The following is a 16950-nucleotide window of genomic DNA, read 5'->3' on the forward strand; positions in this document are numbered from 1 at the left end:
ATCTCTGCAACTTCTTTCTTGCTTTGAAATTTTTCTTTTACCCATCTATACTTACTAGGTGTAGAATATGTAGAAAGGCTTACAAGGCATAAAAACATCCACATAAAAGTATTAGCAATCATCATTAATAATTGTTACGATAGTAAGTGAGTAAAACAGGGACTGAAATAGCCTCACGGACAAGTCCCCGCATATATTCCTTATTACTGCCGAGGAATCCACCGTTGTTTTAACACTGGAATGTCATTGCCAGAAATGAAATACAAAGTTGACCACGCTCACCAAAATCTTGAGACACTACATGAATTATGTTAATCACCATAATAAAAGGCTAATATGCAAATGGTTGTCACACTGTGACACCATAAGGACCGATCAGCAGGGACCTGAACTTGCGTGGTGCCTGGCTGGGGCGGGGGACCACAGGCCGCACCCCCCACCCGGCGGGGCTTGACAGGGGACCTGAGGCTGTGCCCCCCGCCTGGCAGGACTTGATGGGGGACCTGAGGTTGCACCCCTGCCCGGCACCAGGCCCGGGGACCAGTGGCTGCGTCCCCTGCCCAGCGGGGCTTGATGGAGGTGGGGCCGGCCGGGTCTAGGTCTCGCCCAATGGGGGTGGGGCCAGCTGGGTCTGGGTCTCCTGTGATTTCGAGGCACACGCGGGTGGGCAGAGACTTGACTCTGGGTCCTGTGGCATGCCCCAGACTCTGACAAGAGGGATATTTTCATATACATTTTACTAATTTTCTTTCATCTCTGACACTTGCATTCTAGAGAAAGGGCAAATAGCAATATTAAAATATTTCCTCTAATTAATTCCCTTTTAATGTGCACAAATTTTGTGCACCGGGCCACTAGTTTTTAATAGAAGTGTTTCCTTGGTCCTGAGCAGGTTTTGAAAATCAAATTCTATAAGAACATGGAATATGGGCTGGGAATGTGGGTGGCAGTGACATTGACTGAGACTCTAAAAGCATTAAAAGGTGTGTACCAGAAAACTGGGAGCTTAGAGTTGTAGGAATGGAAGTCTACAGGTTCATAATCTCTTTCCTAAAAGAGTCTGTTTTGGATTCAGAATCCTAATGCCTCTTTTTTTAAAAAAAGAATATGATTTTATTGATTTGAGAGGGAGAGACAGAGAGAAACTCGATGTAAGAGAATCATCAATTGGTTACCGCCCCCCTCCCCCTCATGCACCTCAACTGGGGATCAAACCTGCAACTTGGGTATGTGTCCTAGCTGGGAATCGATCCTGCAACCTTTCAATGCACAGGACAACGCTCAACCAACTGAGTCACACTGGCCAGGGTCATCCTGATGCCTCCTAATGGTAAAACACTCCAGTAAGATCTGGAGCAGAACCCTATAGTCAGATGCATTAATACATCTGTATCAAAGTGAATGAATACCCACACCAAATGGTTTAAAGAAGACTATTAATACACAGCAATTGAAGTTGGGATTTACTACCGAATAAGTTCAGGTCAGGTCATATTTTACTAACAAATGTGTCATTGCAAAACTTTTGATTTTCAGTGCTTTCGAATTTTAGAATTGCATGTAAGGGATTGTAGGTCTGTGTTGTGTCCAAGTGTGAGCTCCTAGCGGGAGTGGTCTTATATGGGTAGGTAGCCAATTCTTAAGAGACAATAGAGTTAGGAGAAGTCCCCGCATATATTCCATATATTCCTCTGAAGTCACACTGCTTGGGTGGAAATTCCAGCCTTGCCAAGTGACTTTACCTTTACATCTGTGGGGCTGCAGATTATAAAGATTAATAAGTAAGGTTTGCATATGAAGTACAATGTGTGTATCACATTAGGCACTCAATAAATATGCACCAGTTTCCTCATCTGTATAAGGGAAATAATAATAATGCGTGTCACAAAAATGTTTTATGAGACTTAAATAAGTAAATAGATGTCACATGCTTAGAATAGTGACTGCCCCATCATCAGCCTTCAGTAAATAGTAGCCAATATCATTATCATCACTGTTACTGAAAATCCATAGGTTTCCTGTCAGCAGAGTCATTTTTACGAAAGAGAAAAAAAACAATATTTATTGAATGAATGAGTGGAGCATTGGAAAATTATACTAATTCATAATTAGAATGTTCTAGACTGTAATTCCATCCCAATTCTTCCCAAGAATCTTTGTTCCCTCCCTCTTCCTGCCACCACCACCACCACCACCACCCAGCACCTTTATCTTCCTTCATTTGCACAGCACTTGATGAACTTGGCACTTGTCTTCCTCATCACAACCATGCAGGTGTGTTAGGTGGTCTGGGAAGCTGTCCCAGCTGCTGACAAACCCTTGGCAGGAAGATAGAAAGGCAAAAGGGAACTGTTGGCTGACATCTCCAGGTCTGACTCCTTACTCATCTAGAGAGTTCCAGAGGTATCTTTAAAGTTTTAGGATAAATGATGAGGCTGCTGCTGCTGTTGCTGTGTGTGTGTGTGTGTGTGTGTGTGTGTCTCCCAGACACATATCTTGGATTCTCATTTTTCCCCCATTGTTATATGTTAATCTCTTGTGATTGCTTAGTAGTGGCAGGGTTTGATAAAGTCCTAAGTCTGCAGAGACATTTTCAATGCCAGCAAAGTATGGAGCAGGGGGTACTGGCTAGGCAGAAACCAGTGGAAGAATGTGTGCTTGTGTGTCACAGTTTGGACTCATGTCTTGGCACGGCTGTCACATTTCCTGGCCTATAAGAACTGCATCTTCTCTTCAGGCCACACATACTTGGCAAAGCCCTGTTTTGTTGCATTCCCGAGGGGGTGCTTAGGTAGTGAAGGTGATGGATAATATGGGCAGAGACTGGTTGGACAGGGGCAGGAGAGAATATGGAAAGAATCCTCTGTAAGGAGCTTTATTACACTGGATGTTGGTGTCTGTAAACAATTGCAGCATTCAGGGAGTTCAGGACTTAAATGAGAAACACAACTTTGTCAGATTATACCGCTCGGATAAAATGGCATAGGCTCCGGAAATCTATAATTAAATGTATTTTTGAAAATGAAAAATATAGTGTAACATCTGGTTTATTTCACTACAGAAGTGGCTGGGCATTGCTTATGTAAGTGTGATTGACTTTGGCTGATATTTGGATTTCTCTGTGTAAAATTACTGTATTTTAATTAAAGTTTTTGTGCTTGACTCTGTTTGTGGCGTAAACAAATGACACACACACAGACACACACACTGTAATGGCTGTGTTACTTAGAAGATCTAATGTGTATTCATTTTCTTTCTGTTGCAGCGGATATTCAACTCCTTTGTTTACACTGAGAAAATCTCAAATGGAGAAAGTGAAGTACAGCAGGTAAGAGGTTATTTACTGCTTGGCATTCTCTGTCTCGGTCTTGGCTCTTGGATGTGGCTTCATTACTCTTCCCCCGCAACCTCCACGTGGAGTTTCCTGTCACCTGTATATGAATCCATAGGCATCGGAAGCACAGTGGTGGCAACCTCGCACTTCAAGTTCTTACAGGCAATCGAAATAACAGTGATGTGGGTGGTTTTCTTTTATGTGTGCTATATACTTGGGAACTATTTTGCATTCCTTTTGTTGTTTTGGAAGTTCCTAAACTGCTCATATTTAAAAGTATTAGGAAATTATTTCATCGGATATAGGAAAAGGTGCCCAGGTTTTGGAATCAGACAAGCTGCACATCAAATTCTGGTTTTCTTACTTACTTGGGGGCCCTCGGCAAGCGATTTAGCCTTTTGGAGCTGCAGGTTCCCAGTCTTCCATAGAGAGAATAGAATATCTGCCTTATGAGATTATGAAAATTAAATGAAATCACGTCAAATTAACAGCATAAATGAAACCCTTAGGTGGAAAATTGGGGCATAGAAGCAGCTCAGTAGATACTGACTTATCCCGTTCTTTTATTTCTCTTCCCCTCCTCTTGTCTTCTTCCTTTGTTTGTTTCCTCCCATCTTCTTTCCATCCTCTGTAGGGTCAAAAAGTTCTGAAGCCAGGCTCTGCCCACTTTATTTAGAGCTGGCTTCAAACGGACTGCTTCCTAAATTAAAACATAGTGTTGGTGAACTTGGTCTTAAATAATTGATCCGCACTTGCGAAGGAAGGGTGGCAAAGAGGATTCCTGGGTTTCGATTTCAGCTAATCCACTCACTTCGTTACACTATGTGACCGTCAACGGGTAATGTGAAGCTGGGTTGGAAACTTAAGTAATAAACACGACCAAGCTAAAAGCCAGAGTGTAGCAGAGAACATCCACAGAGGGAAGAGATCGCTATGGTCAAAGACAAAATAACTTCAACCTCGGAGATGCTGCCTTTATTTTATTCATGGAAAACAGCTTGACTTGATCTGAGCTTGAGAAATGCCATCCAAGAGCCAAAAGCTTCGCAGGTGTCATTAGAGTGAAAGTATATATGGGATAGTTAGTTATTTATAATAAATTACTGAGGTTTCGTCTTCAAGTTCAGCATTTCCTGTTTTTAGTCACTAAATTTTTTATTTTGGTTTCTTCAGGTTTAATTTATAGAGTTTAAGCAGCTCTGAATGTGTTGGTTTTTTTTTCCTTAGCTTCAAGTATTTTTAAAAACAAATGACTTGAAATTACAATGAATATGAAGTAGTTTGCCATATCAAGTCTTATCTTCGTAATCCCTGTCTTCATTCTGTTCCAGCAAACTGGAAAGTGCTTTAGGATCATGGCATTTCCAAGGGTTTTGCAGGGGGAGATTTCTATACAGGGCATGTTCAAGGGCACTCCTGGGGAGACCACCGGCCACTTGAGAACATTTGAAGGAAACTGAGCCAGGGATATCAGTTTCGCTGCTTTCCCTTCAGTAACAGATACAGGATCTCCCTTCAGCTGTTTTCAAACCTGCAGGTAGTTCTTGTTTTCTTATAGTGATGTCAGTTGCTTTATTTAACTGTGAACAAGTTTGGAAGCGTTCAATAATGCATTTTTAAAATTATAGCAGCTGATTGAGCACCTAATACTGCTGCTAGGCAATTTCAGTTTATTATCACAGCCATTTTCCTCCATAACCTTGGAAGAAACATATTATCCTTATTACAGATGAGGAAACTGAAGCGCCAAAAGATGAGTTACCTGTAGTCTCAAGCTGTTTAAGTAAGCTGTACATATCTCTAGTTTGTAAAAAGGACAAACAATCAAGACAAGCTCTTGATGCGCTTTGCTTGGCGTTGAGGCTGTGAGGAAGATGCCTTTTGGAGGGGCTGTCGCTCAGGGTGTGCACTGTGAGGCTGGACCTGTGGACACTGCAGTGGGCATCCATGTAGCTTCAGGTTGTCTTGTTTTTGTATATAGTGACATGGCGTCCTGCCCATTCTCAGCTGTGGAAAAAGCGGGGACAGCTGGCATGAGAAGTGTTTGGATGGTTTTTAGTTGTGTGGTAGTGTTAAACTGTTGTTTTAAAACAAACTGCAACTCTTCATTGTCAACAAAGTGAAGAGTCACTGCACCAACAAAAGTTCAAGAACCTTCTGTACTAAACACAATTTGCAACGTTTTGTTCATTTTTGTATGTTTAGAATGCTGAAATGTTTTTGAAGTTAAATAAAAACAGTATTACTTTTTTTTTTAAAAAAGATGATTAAGTAAGCTAGTTTTCAAAATAAGTTTGACCCAAAGTTACCTGTATTTTTATTTTAACAGAATTTACTTTAAAATTTTGTATTTTCATTCAAAGTAGGAGTTTCTTCTAACTCTGTTTCTTTGTTTATTTGTGGTGTTTTGTTGTTGGTGTTGTTGTTGTTTAAGTATATTTAGAGAGAGAGGAAGGGAGAGGGAGAAAGAGAAACATCTATGGACTGCCTCCAGCACGCCCCCTACTGGGGATTGAGCTTGAATCCAACTGGTGACCTCTTGGTGCATGGGACTATGCTCAGCCACTGAGCCACACTGGTGGGGCTAACTCTGTTTTTATCTGAATAATTATTAAAATGAATAAAATTAAGGAGAATTACCACATAGTCACTTCTGTCTCTCCTCACTCTGAGTGTCAACAGAGTTCTCTCTGCTACCCAGAATGTACTTTTAACTTCTCCCTAGTCTCTCTGGTCTGCCCTCTGAAGAACCCTGGACAAATAGATCTTATGCCTCTTTTGCAGCCAGTATTTGGAGGTAATTATCAGGTCATCATCATTATCATGTTAGCCTAAAGTTAAAAATGCCAGGGGCATAGACAGAGTGAAGGGGGGTAGGGATGATGGGTGAAAGAGGTGAAGGGGTTAAGAAATATAAATTGGTAGCTACAAAACAGTCAAGGAGATGTAAGTGAAGCATAGGGAATATAGTCAATAATATTGTGATAACTATGGATGGTGCCATTTGGGATACTGGATATTATATCCAGGTATGTACAGTATATGATTGTCTCACCACTAAGCTATACACCTGAAACCAATAAAAAATAAAATTGAAAAGAAAAAAAGAGAAAGAAAATAAAATACCCAGGTCCTAAATAATTCCTTCTTCTTTGACTTGACTTCCATTCCCTTTCAGTCCTCTGGGCACTATAACAATAACAATAAAAGCTTTTATTTGTATATGTACCGAATACTTGGCTCTCACTTCGCTATGATACTCCTATGGGCTGAACTGGACAGGAGTTTCCCCATTTTGTAGTGAGGAAACACAGAGTCCTACTGTCTTCTTGACTTGATTAATAAGTGCCCAGGAACTCTGGACCCTGAGATCCTTGATAGTACCAAGATGAAATCTTTAGGGAACCGCTTATCTCTGTGTTAGCTCTAGTATAATAGGTCCCCCATGGCAGTCACTCACACTTTCACACCTGTTATCTCCTCTGACATTCAGAACAGCTCTGTAAGATAGGAGGAGTTACTATTTTTAACTTAGAAAGGTCAAGGGTCCCAGCTAATATGTAATTAAGCTGGCATTTTTTCCAATTGTAAAGTTTTTTTTTTAACATGTGAAGAGTATAAAAAACATATACATAGAGAGTAAAGAAATTAAAATGAATACCTCAACCTTCTACCCATCTAAAGAAGTAAAGCATGACCATTATGTAGCAAGACTTGTGTGACCTTCCCAGAGGTTATCTCACTCCTTCTCCCAGAGATAACCTTATGCTGATTGGTGGTTAAGCCATTCCTTTGCTTTTGTGTATGTATGTGTGTTGATTTGTTTATATATATAATAATAAAAGCGTAATATGCAAATCGACCAAATGGCCGAACAGCCGAATGACTGTCCGGACTACCATGCTATGACACCCACTAGTGCCAGGCCAGCCAAAGTGGGTGTGATGTGATTGGTCGGGGGCCCCACCATCACGCCACGATAGCCCCACAGAGGGAGGCCTAGGCCACTGGCCAGCAGGGCAATCTATCGGGGTCTCTGTGATTGCCCCAAAGAGTGAGGCCCAGGCCACCCCTGCAGGGCGATCAATTCGGGGACGGGGGAGGGCTCCGCGATCGATTGCCCTGCAGATGGAGGCCCAGGCCACCCTCTGCGGGGCGATCCATCGGTGGGGGGGGGGGGTGCTCCGTGGAACTGGGGCGGGGGGAGTATGGCAGCAGATGCGGGCAGTGCCAGGCCAACGCAGTGTGTGTCGGGGGCAAGGCTGTGAGATAGCCAGGGCTGTGAAGGCCTACCCTTGCATGAATATGTGCATCGGGCCTCTAGTATGTGTGTATATATCTCTCCAAATTAATTATTTAGTTTGACTATTTTTATTCTTTATATAAATTTTCAGTATATTGTTTATATTCATGTATCTTCTTACTTTCACTCAGCATTATAGTCCTTTGAATCAGCTATGTTGAGATTTGTAGCTAAGGTGCATTTATTTTCAATTCTGGGTGGTAATCCATTTAATGCAAAGTATGTATTTTTCTATTGATAATTCTTGGGCTGTTTCTAGTGTTTTCATTTTTTATTTTTGTTCATATCTTCTGGTGCATAGTTTAGATGGAGTAATTCTTGTAATAGAAGGAACATTGTTATCCTGGCCTCTGCCAATTGAATGGTGGTGGTGGTGGTGGTGATGGTGATGTATGTATCTACACAATTTCCAAATGCTCTTGGTGGGGAGAAGGGCTTTAGCTCCGTTGGAGAATCCCTGGAATAGAATTGCTGGGTACCAGAGTGTGCAACATAACTGGATAATGCCAAACTACTTTTTAAAAAAATATATATTTTACTGATTTTTTACAGAGAGGAAGAGAGAGGGATAGAGAGTTAGAAACATCAGTGGGAGAGAAACATGGATCAGCTGCCTCCTGCACACCTCCTACTGGGGATGTGGCCGCAACCAAGATACATGCCCTTGACTGGAATCGAACCTGGGACCCTTCAGTCCACAGGCCTGACGCTCTATCCACTGAGCCGAACCAGACAGGGCCCAAACTACTTTCTTGGTGATCAACACGGTTACCTTCCTACAGACAGTGTGTTATAGATTGGCTGCTCTGTATCCTCTGCAATAGTTGGTGTTACTGATTTTTAATCTTTCGTCAAATGGGGTGCCTGAAATGGTATCTAATAACTTTCATTTGTTTACTTTGAATGCTAATGAAGTTGAAATGACTTTTCACATGTTTATGATATACTAGAGGCCTGGTGCACGAAATTTGTGCATGGCGGGGGGTCCCCCCTCAGTCCAGCCTGCACCCTCTCCAATCTGGGACCCCTTGGGGGATGTCCAACTGCCGGTTTAGGATCAGGCCTAAACCGGGAGTTGGACATCCCTTTCACAATCCGGGACCGCTGGTTCCTAATTGCTCACCTGCCTGATTGCCCCTAACTGCCTCCCTGCCAGCCTGGTCACCCCCAACTGCCCCCCCTTCCCCTGCTGGCATGGTCGCCCCCCTCTGCTGGCCTGGTGGCCCCTAACTGCCCCCCCCCCTGCTGACTTGGTTGCCCCTCACTGCCCCCCCCCCCCCCGCCTGCCTGGTTGCCCTCAACTGCCCCCCTCCCCTGCTGGCCTGGTCGCCTCATGCAGCCTGCTGTTCAGTCATTTGGTCATCCCTCACTATCCCACCTGTCAGCCTGGTAGCCCCACGCAGCCTGCTGTTCAGTTGTTTGGTCGTCCCTCTCTAACCCCCCTGCTGGCCTTGTCGCCCCATGCAGCCTGTCGTCTATCCAGTTGTTTCTGTCGTGATGGCCCCTGGATTTTTATATATTAGAATTTTTATGTGTGTGTTTTTTTTGTCCTGTCAAATGTCTACTAATGTCCTTTGTCCATTTTTACAATTGGTTGCCTGGTTATTTTAGAAGTTTAAAAGTTCTATTAATGGTCTACATCAATGCTGTCCAAGAGAATTTTCTGAGGTGATTAGTTCCATATTGGTGCTGATTGAGCAGCCCCTAGCCACACATGGCTACTGATCACTTGACATGTGGGTGGAGCTAGTGAGTAATTAAATTTTAAATTTTATTTAATTTCAGTTGTAATTAAAATGGCTACAGATGGCCAGTGGTTATCATATTAGATTCCCTTGCAGAATAAATATATTATTCCAATTTGTGGCTTTTCTTTTTACTTTTCTTATTAAAATAATAAAGTTTAATTTTAATAGTTTTTTTAATCAATTTTTTTTCTTTTTGGTTTCTGCTGTTTATGTTTTGTTAAATTCTTTTCTATCCCAATGATATAAATAAACTCTCCTATTTTGTGTTCTAAAACTTTTTCCTTTCTCATGTAAAACTTTTCTCCACCTGGAGTTGATTGTGATGTTGGATGTAAAGTAGATATCTAATTTCTTCTCTCCTCCTCCCCCCCCCCCCCGCCCATATGTATTTCCAAATGTATCTAGCACTATCTATTGAACAAATTTGTCTTTTTCCCCACTTTTGTTTTCATTCATTAGTCAAGTTTCCATGTATGTGCAAGTTTGGTTTGGTTTTGTTGGTAAATGTTCTCATTGTGCCAGTACCACATGTCTGGTAGGGTGATACTATATTTTCATTTATTTTTCCAGAGAGCATCTGTTGCTCTTTGCTCTAATATAAGCATTTGCTCTTACATATGAATTTTAGAATCAGTTTGTCCAATTATGAAAGAAAATCCAATTGGGATTTTAATAGCTATTACAACAATTTATAAATCAATTTGAAGATAATATCTTCACTAATATGGTATAACTCTCTATGTACTTAGTAATTTTACGATGTCTTTTAGATAGTTTGGTGATAAGTTCACAAAAGATGTGAAAATCCATGCCTGTGGGATTTATTTCTAGATATAAATTTATATTATAAATGAAATCTTTAAAATTATATTTTTCTAACTGTTGCTGATTTGAGTTTTATGGGTTTTTCATACATGTAGTTATCTTCTTAAACTATCATATTCATTCTAATAATTTATCTGCAGATGTCTTTGGATTTTCTGTGTACATAGCCATATAGGCACATAAGACAGTTTTGATTCTCTTTCTAATTCTTTATGTTTTTATAGAGAGAGAGAGAGAGAGAGAGAGAGAGAGAGAGAGAGAGAGAGAGAGAGGAGGAGGAGGGCAGGGAGGGCAGGAAAGGGCAGGAAAGGGCAGGAAAGGGCAGGGGAGGGGAGGGGAGAGGAGGGGAGGAGAGAAACAACAATGTGAGAGAGAAGCATCAATGGTTGCCTCTCATACGCACCCCAACCAGGGATCAAATCCATAACCTAAGTGTGTGCCCTGACTAGGAAGCAAACCTGCAACCTTTTGGTGTACGAGACGATGCTCCATCCAACTGAGCCACCCAGCCTGGGCCCTCTTTCTAATTCTTATACCTTTTATTTCTTTTCAGTGTCTTGCTATAATCGCCTCCAGATAAGTATTGCATAAGTATGGTAATAGTAGCCTCAAAACATACGTATGATGTTTATTGTTTAGTTTTAGGTATATTCTAAATTTTGATTATCATTGCTTCTTTGATCTGTTAGTTATTTAGAAGGATGCTTTAATTTTTCCAAATATCTAAATAGTCTTTCTAGTTAAACTAGCTGTCTCCTCTGTACTTCCCCATTATACTGAGCTCTTTGGGTTACAGGTTTTTGCAGTGTCTTCTATCAGATTTCCCATCTTGGCCAAGTCCTAAGCTTTGTCTCCTATCCTGGTGCCCTGGGCTATCATCAAAGTGGAAGCTCAAGGTCTCCAGATTATGCCTACATTCTCAGGGTGAAAGCAGGGTTTGGCACTGGCTTATATCCCAGATTTCTGGCTCTCCCTTGTTTGGGGGCTCAGTGCCCCTAACGGTGGTTTTTGGTTTTCATTCAGGACACCAGCCTCTTAGCAATTATAAGAACAATTATAACTGCTTGTAAGATTTGTTTGACAAGCCAAAATCAGACTAGTTATTCAAATTAGATTATTGACCTCTGTGCTCTTAATTTTAGCTCCTTAGCTCAACAGTCTTTCGTTAAAAAGGAACCACTTATTTATGCATGCTTTTTTATATTTGTTAGTATCTGGAATCCTGACTTGAGGTTTTTATCCATTATTTTTTCTTTGGGGTAATGAATACTAGAGCCCCATGGGTTCTTGCCCTCCTCCTAGCTAATCAAATCTTATTGAGAGTTGGATCTGACTTGTGCTTACTATATAACTTGGCATTAAATCTAACATGTTGTTATTGTCTTCTGGTTAGGGGAGCAAAGTAATTAAAACTAATATAAAACATTTTGTGATTCTTGACACTTGCCAGAAAACTCTCTATGGTATAGACTTTTCTTTGGTCTTTCTCATTATTTCTTTTGAATTAACTTTCAGAATGTGGTTCAAAATTGCTTAACAATGTGTTTTGAATCTTTAATTAGTTCAGTGTACGTAGTTTTAGTGCCAAAAACTATGGCAACAGCCTCAGGACAATACAAATCCCATGCACACGTTCTTGTGTGGAACGCCTTCCATAGACTCCGTTTTTGAATACTTTAAGAAATTAAGTTGTGTGAGCACATAAAGGCATTATATAAAATTGAACCTGAATCAAGAAAAATAAATGTGTGATCAAGAGCCCCAAAAGATAACAAAACAGTCCATAAAAAAAGCATTGGAGAAGAAACAAAAGGACGAGGAGCCTCTAGGGGCACGTGATTGGATCCCTGAAGGAATCAGTCACCTTGGGCGCATATTGTTTCAAGAGTTCGCTCTTTTTCTCAAATGCACTAGTAATTTTTTATTCAATGAAATGGCAAGCATATTTTCATAATTAATGCTGTACTTCATAAACTATTGATTGTTGGCAGCAGCTAATTTTAGAAGACAGAATCTTTAAATTGGCAAGTTGGTAAAAGAACTATTACTTGAACTTGGATTCACTAGTTTTCTTTTGTTTGTTTCCTGTTTCACAGATTTGATCTTTATTGTTTCCTTCCTTGCATTTTAAGTTAATCTTGCTCTTTTTTCATGCTTCTTAGATTGGAATTTTAGGTCTTTGATTTTTATACCTTTTTTTTTTTTTTTACAAACACAAGAATTTGAAGCTCTAAACTTCCCTCTAAGCACTGCTTTGTTTCATCCCACAAAATTTGATACCATATATTTTCCTTTTCCTTTACTTTTAAAATATTTTCTAATTTCCCTTGTGATCTCCTCTTGTACCCATGGATTACTTTGAAGTATGTTGTCCAGTTTCCAAAACATTTGGGGTCTTCTTAAATATCTTATTGTTACTGATTTCTAATTTAATTCCGTTGTGGGAAGAGAACATAATCTGTGTGATTTAAATCATTCTTAATTTATTAAAACTTGAGTTTATGACCCAGAATATGTCCTATCTTGGTGAATATACCATATGAACTTGAAAATAATGTGTATTCTACAGTTATCTGTTGTATCCATTAGGTTAAGCTGGCAGATAGTTCAGATCATTTATTTTGGATCAGATTTTTATATTGTCTAATTCTGTCATTTGCTGAGAGGAGGGTTAATATTTTCAACTATAATAGTGGACTTGTATATTTTCCCCTTTAGTTCTATTTTTATCTCATGTATTTGAGGCTTACTTATTGGGTATGTATACATTTAAGATTAAGTTTTCCTGATGAATTACTTGTGACATTATGAAATGTCATTCTTTATCTCTTTCCTTAAAGTCTATTTTAGCTAATATTAATATAGTCACTCCAGCCTTTGTATGCTTACTATTTGCATGGTGTACCTTTTTATAAGCATTTACTCTCCATGTCTGTATTACTAAAAGTGTGTCTTTTATACATAGAATATAGTTGAGATATTCTTTTTAAGCTATTTTGACAATTTCTTTCTTTTAATTGGGAATATTTGGTCAGTCAATACTAAGTTTGATTGTTGGATTTCGGTCAGTGATTTTATTGTTTTCCAATTTCTCCTCTGATTTTTGTTTCTTAGTTCCTCCTTCCCTACCCTCTTTTGGATTTTTGAATATTTTTTAAAATTTCATGTCAATATATTTTATTTTTAGCTACATATTTTTACATATTTTAAGTGTATACTCTAAAAGTTATATATCCTTAACTTATTCCAGTCTGTTTGGAGTTAATATTTTATCACTATGTAAAATATAGAACCTTCATAACCTTATAGGTCCATTTCCCCATGACTATGCTAGGGTTTTCATATCTAGTACATCTACAAATATTACAAACTTCACAAGAGTGTTATTGTTTTACTTTAAACTGTCATATGAATTCAATAATTTAACAATTAAAAGAAAAAATAAATCCTATATACTTACCATTTCCAGTGCTCATCATTTCTTTCTAAAGATACCAATTGATATTGAGTCTGAAGAATTCCTTTAGTATTTACTTGCATTACAGATTTCCTGGTGACAAATTACATTATGATATTTTACTTAGAAAATGTCTTATGTCTATTTTTGTCTTTTCCCTTAAAGGATGTTTTGGCTTGAGATTGAATTTTGAACTGACAGTTTTTTAATGGTGTTTCACTGAGTACTGGACTTCAGAGTTTTTGATGAGAAGTCAGTTAAAGTTTTACTCTGTATGTAGTGTCATCATCCCACCTCTACCCTTAGCAGCTTTCAAGATTTTTCTCTTATATCTTTTCTTTTCAGTAATTTGACTATGACTGCCTAGACCAGTGATGGCGAACCTAGGACACGCGTGTCAGCACTGACACGCGTAGCCATTTCTGATGACAAGCGGCCGCTGAGGCGGCCGCATGCCAAGGATGAAACATTTGCTGCTCCGGAGGATGAAACATTTGCGAAATAATGTTTTTTCCTCAAAGTGACACACTACCTGAGTTATGCTCAGTTTTTTGGCGAAGTTTGACACACCAAGCTCAAAAGGTTGCCCATCACTGGCCTAAACAATAGGGATCTTCATATTTATCCTGTTTGATGTTTGTTGAGCTTTAAGGACTTTTGACCATTATTTCTTTAAATATTTTTTCTACTGCATTCTGTGCTCTCCTTCTAGAACTCCATTTATATGTTAACCTTTCCAGATATATTTTTAAATTTTCTGATGTATTTTTAAGCTCTAGGATTTCCATTTATTTCTTTTTAATAGATTCTCTATGTCTCTATGGAGATGTTTCTCTTTTCAATTCATTGCAAACATATTTTCCTTTGTATCCTTGAGAATCTATATATATAAAAGGCTAATATGCTAAGTGTCCAACCATCTGACCTGCCGCTATGACGCACACTGACAACCAGGGGTCAGATGCTCAACACAGGAGCTGCCGTGACACGCACTGGCCATTTACAGAGAAACAGCACCACAGACCTGATGCCCACAAAGCAACACTCAGCTTCCACTAAGCGACACCCCACCAAATCACAGCCAGTGCTGCCGAGACCCCATGGTGCGAAATGTGGCCCACAGCCCAGCCCAGCCTGGTAGTGGACACTGTGGGGACCAGGTAATGATGTCATATAGCAACGCCCGGCTTCTCTCCCTAGTGACTAGCCTCCTTGGAGTTTCTTCAACCCAGGAACATGACTTGCTTTACAGCCAGATGGAAACATTTTACACTTTAACCAAATGTCTGTGAAGCGTTTTCCCATGCCTCATCTCATTTGATCCTCACAGAAGTCCTGGAGTAGGTAGGTAGGAGACTTGGTAGAATCCTATTTTCATTAGCCAGAAAATGGAGATTTAGAAAGCTTAGAAACTTGACCCGACAGAAAAGAAGAAATGGTGGACCTTGAAAATGACTTCAGGTTTTCTCACTGCGCAGAATATAGTCAAACACTGCTGCAGTTAAATATTTTACCCTTTGTTCTCCCTGCATGATCTACAATAATAATGTGCTTCGTGTTGATATTTACTGCTGTGTTTCTGATAATTTCCTGAAAGAGAAGTTGGGGTGCTTCACTGGGCTGTAAAAAGTTTAGCTGTATCAGAAAGCAGGCCTAATTAAGCAAGTTTATTCTATCTATATATATAAAACCGTAATATGCAAATAGACTGAACAGCAGAACAACTGAACAACCAAACAACTGGTCCCCATGATGTGCACTGACCACCAGGAGATGTACGCGGACCGTGGCAGGCATCAACAGTAGGCAGCAGAGCGGGGAACATGGCGGTATGGTGGAGCAGGTGAGCGGAGGTGCCAGACCAAGGCGGGGCGCCAGTCGCTGTAATTGGGGCGAGCCTTTGGTGGTTACTGAAAAGTCTTTGCTCCCGCGCCCCGCAGTCCCACCTGGCGCTTGCACCTGCTGCCAGCACCAGCCCTGCTTGCACCCGCTGCCAGCGCCAGTGCCACTGCTTGCACCATTGCTGGTGCCTGGTGCCAGCCCCGATCACTCGGCGCTGTCAGTGGGTGCAAGTGGGTGGCTGCCAGCCCTGATCGTCCCTCAGGGCTTCTCCACCTCCCCCTGCTCCTTAGGGGTGATCGGGACCAGCAGCTGCCTCTCACACCCACTGCCGGGAATGGCCCGGCTTGCACCCGCTGCCGGCCCGTGGCGCCAGTCCTGATCACTCACTGCTGTCAGCGGGTGCGAGTGGCAGCTGCCAGCCCCAGTCACCCCCAAGGGCTTCTCCACTTCCCCCTGCTCCTGTGGGGAGGCGATCGGGGCAGTAGCCACTGCTCGCACTCACCGACAGCGCCAGCCCCGCTCGCACCTGCTGCTGGTGTCAGCCCCTGTCAGCCCCAATCACTCCGCATCATCAGCGGTGCGAGTGGGGCTGGCGCTGTCAGCACATGGGAGCGGTGGCAGCAGGAGTGGGGCTGCCGGCAGACAGGGGATCAGGGGCCACAAAGTGAGGGACCAGGCGGAGGCGTGGAGGATAGGCCGAGACCCATCCCTGTCCCCACCGCAGCCTCGCAGTCCACACTTCAAGGTGCATGAATTCATGCCCTGGACCTATATATATATACACATATATATATAAAAGGCTAAGTTGACTCACACACATGTGATACATATAAAGTTCTCGCTGGCGCCAATCGCACGTGTGTGTTTCGATCTGTCATTGTTGATCGTGAATTTGGTTGAAACTTCTATTATAGAGAAAGGGCGAATAGCAATATTAAAATATTTTTTCTAATTAATTTCCTTTCAATGTGCACGAATTTGTGCACTGGGTCACTAGTAGTTATAAAAACTGCTTTAGATTCCTGTCTGCTAATTCTAACATCTGCGAATTTTTTAAGTTGATCTCTGTTGATTGTCTTTTTTCTTGAGAATAAGTCATACTTTGCTTTTTCTTTATATGTCAAAAAAAATCAGAGATTGTGTAAAAACTTTGGATTTTGTTATATTCCTGTGAGGAGTGTTGATTATTTTGTTTGTTTTAGTAGGCAATTAACTTGATTGGACACAAATTGCTACTTTATATCTGCATGAACAATTCAAATCTCAGCTCAGTTGTTTATTTAGAATATAGTTTACCACATACATGTATAGTTCAGAGATCTAAGAATTTTTCTGCCCCCATAGGTGTTTCAAAACAGGCTAGTGTTTAAAATACATTCTGACAGGAATCTAGTTTTTCTTAATTAGTTGTATAAATTGTTGATGCTGATAATCCTACCTG

At 40.8% G+C, this 16950-nt stretch overlaps 1 protein-coding gene across 1 annotated transcript in view; it reads left to right on the forward strand.

The window, feature by feature from the left end:
* CACHD1 (cache domain containing 1) overlaps positions 1 to 16950 on the forward strand; it is a 238420-nt gene that overhangs the window by 83165 nt on the left and 138305 nt on the right. The window contains exon 2 of the mRNA XM_028142357.2: positions 3266 to 3328. Within this exon, the coding sequence (XP_027998158.2) occupies positions 3266 to 3328 (63 nt within the window). The remainder of the gene's footprint in view (positions 1 to 3265; positions 3329 to 16950) is intronic.

The sequence above is a fragment of the Eptesicus fuscus genome, chromosome 9 (assembly GCF_027574615.1).
Source record: "Eptesicus fuscus isolate TK198812 chromosome 9, DD_ASM_mEF_20220401, whole genome shotgun sequence".
Taxonomy (NCBI): Eukaryota; Metazoa; Chordata; class Mammalia; order Chiroptera; family Vespertilionidae; genus Eptesicus; species Eptesicus fuscus.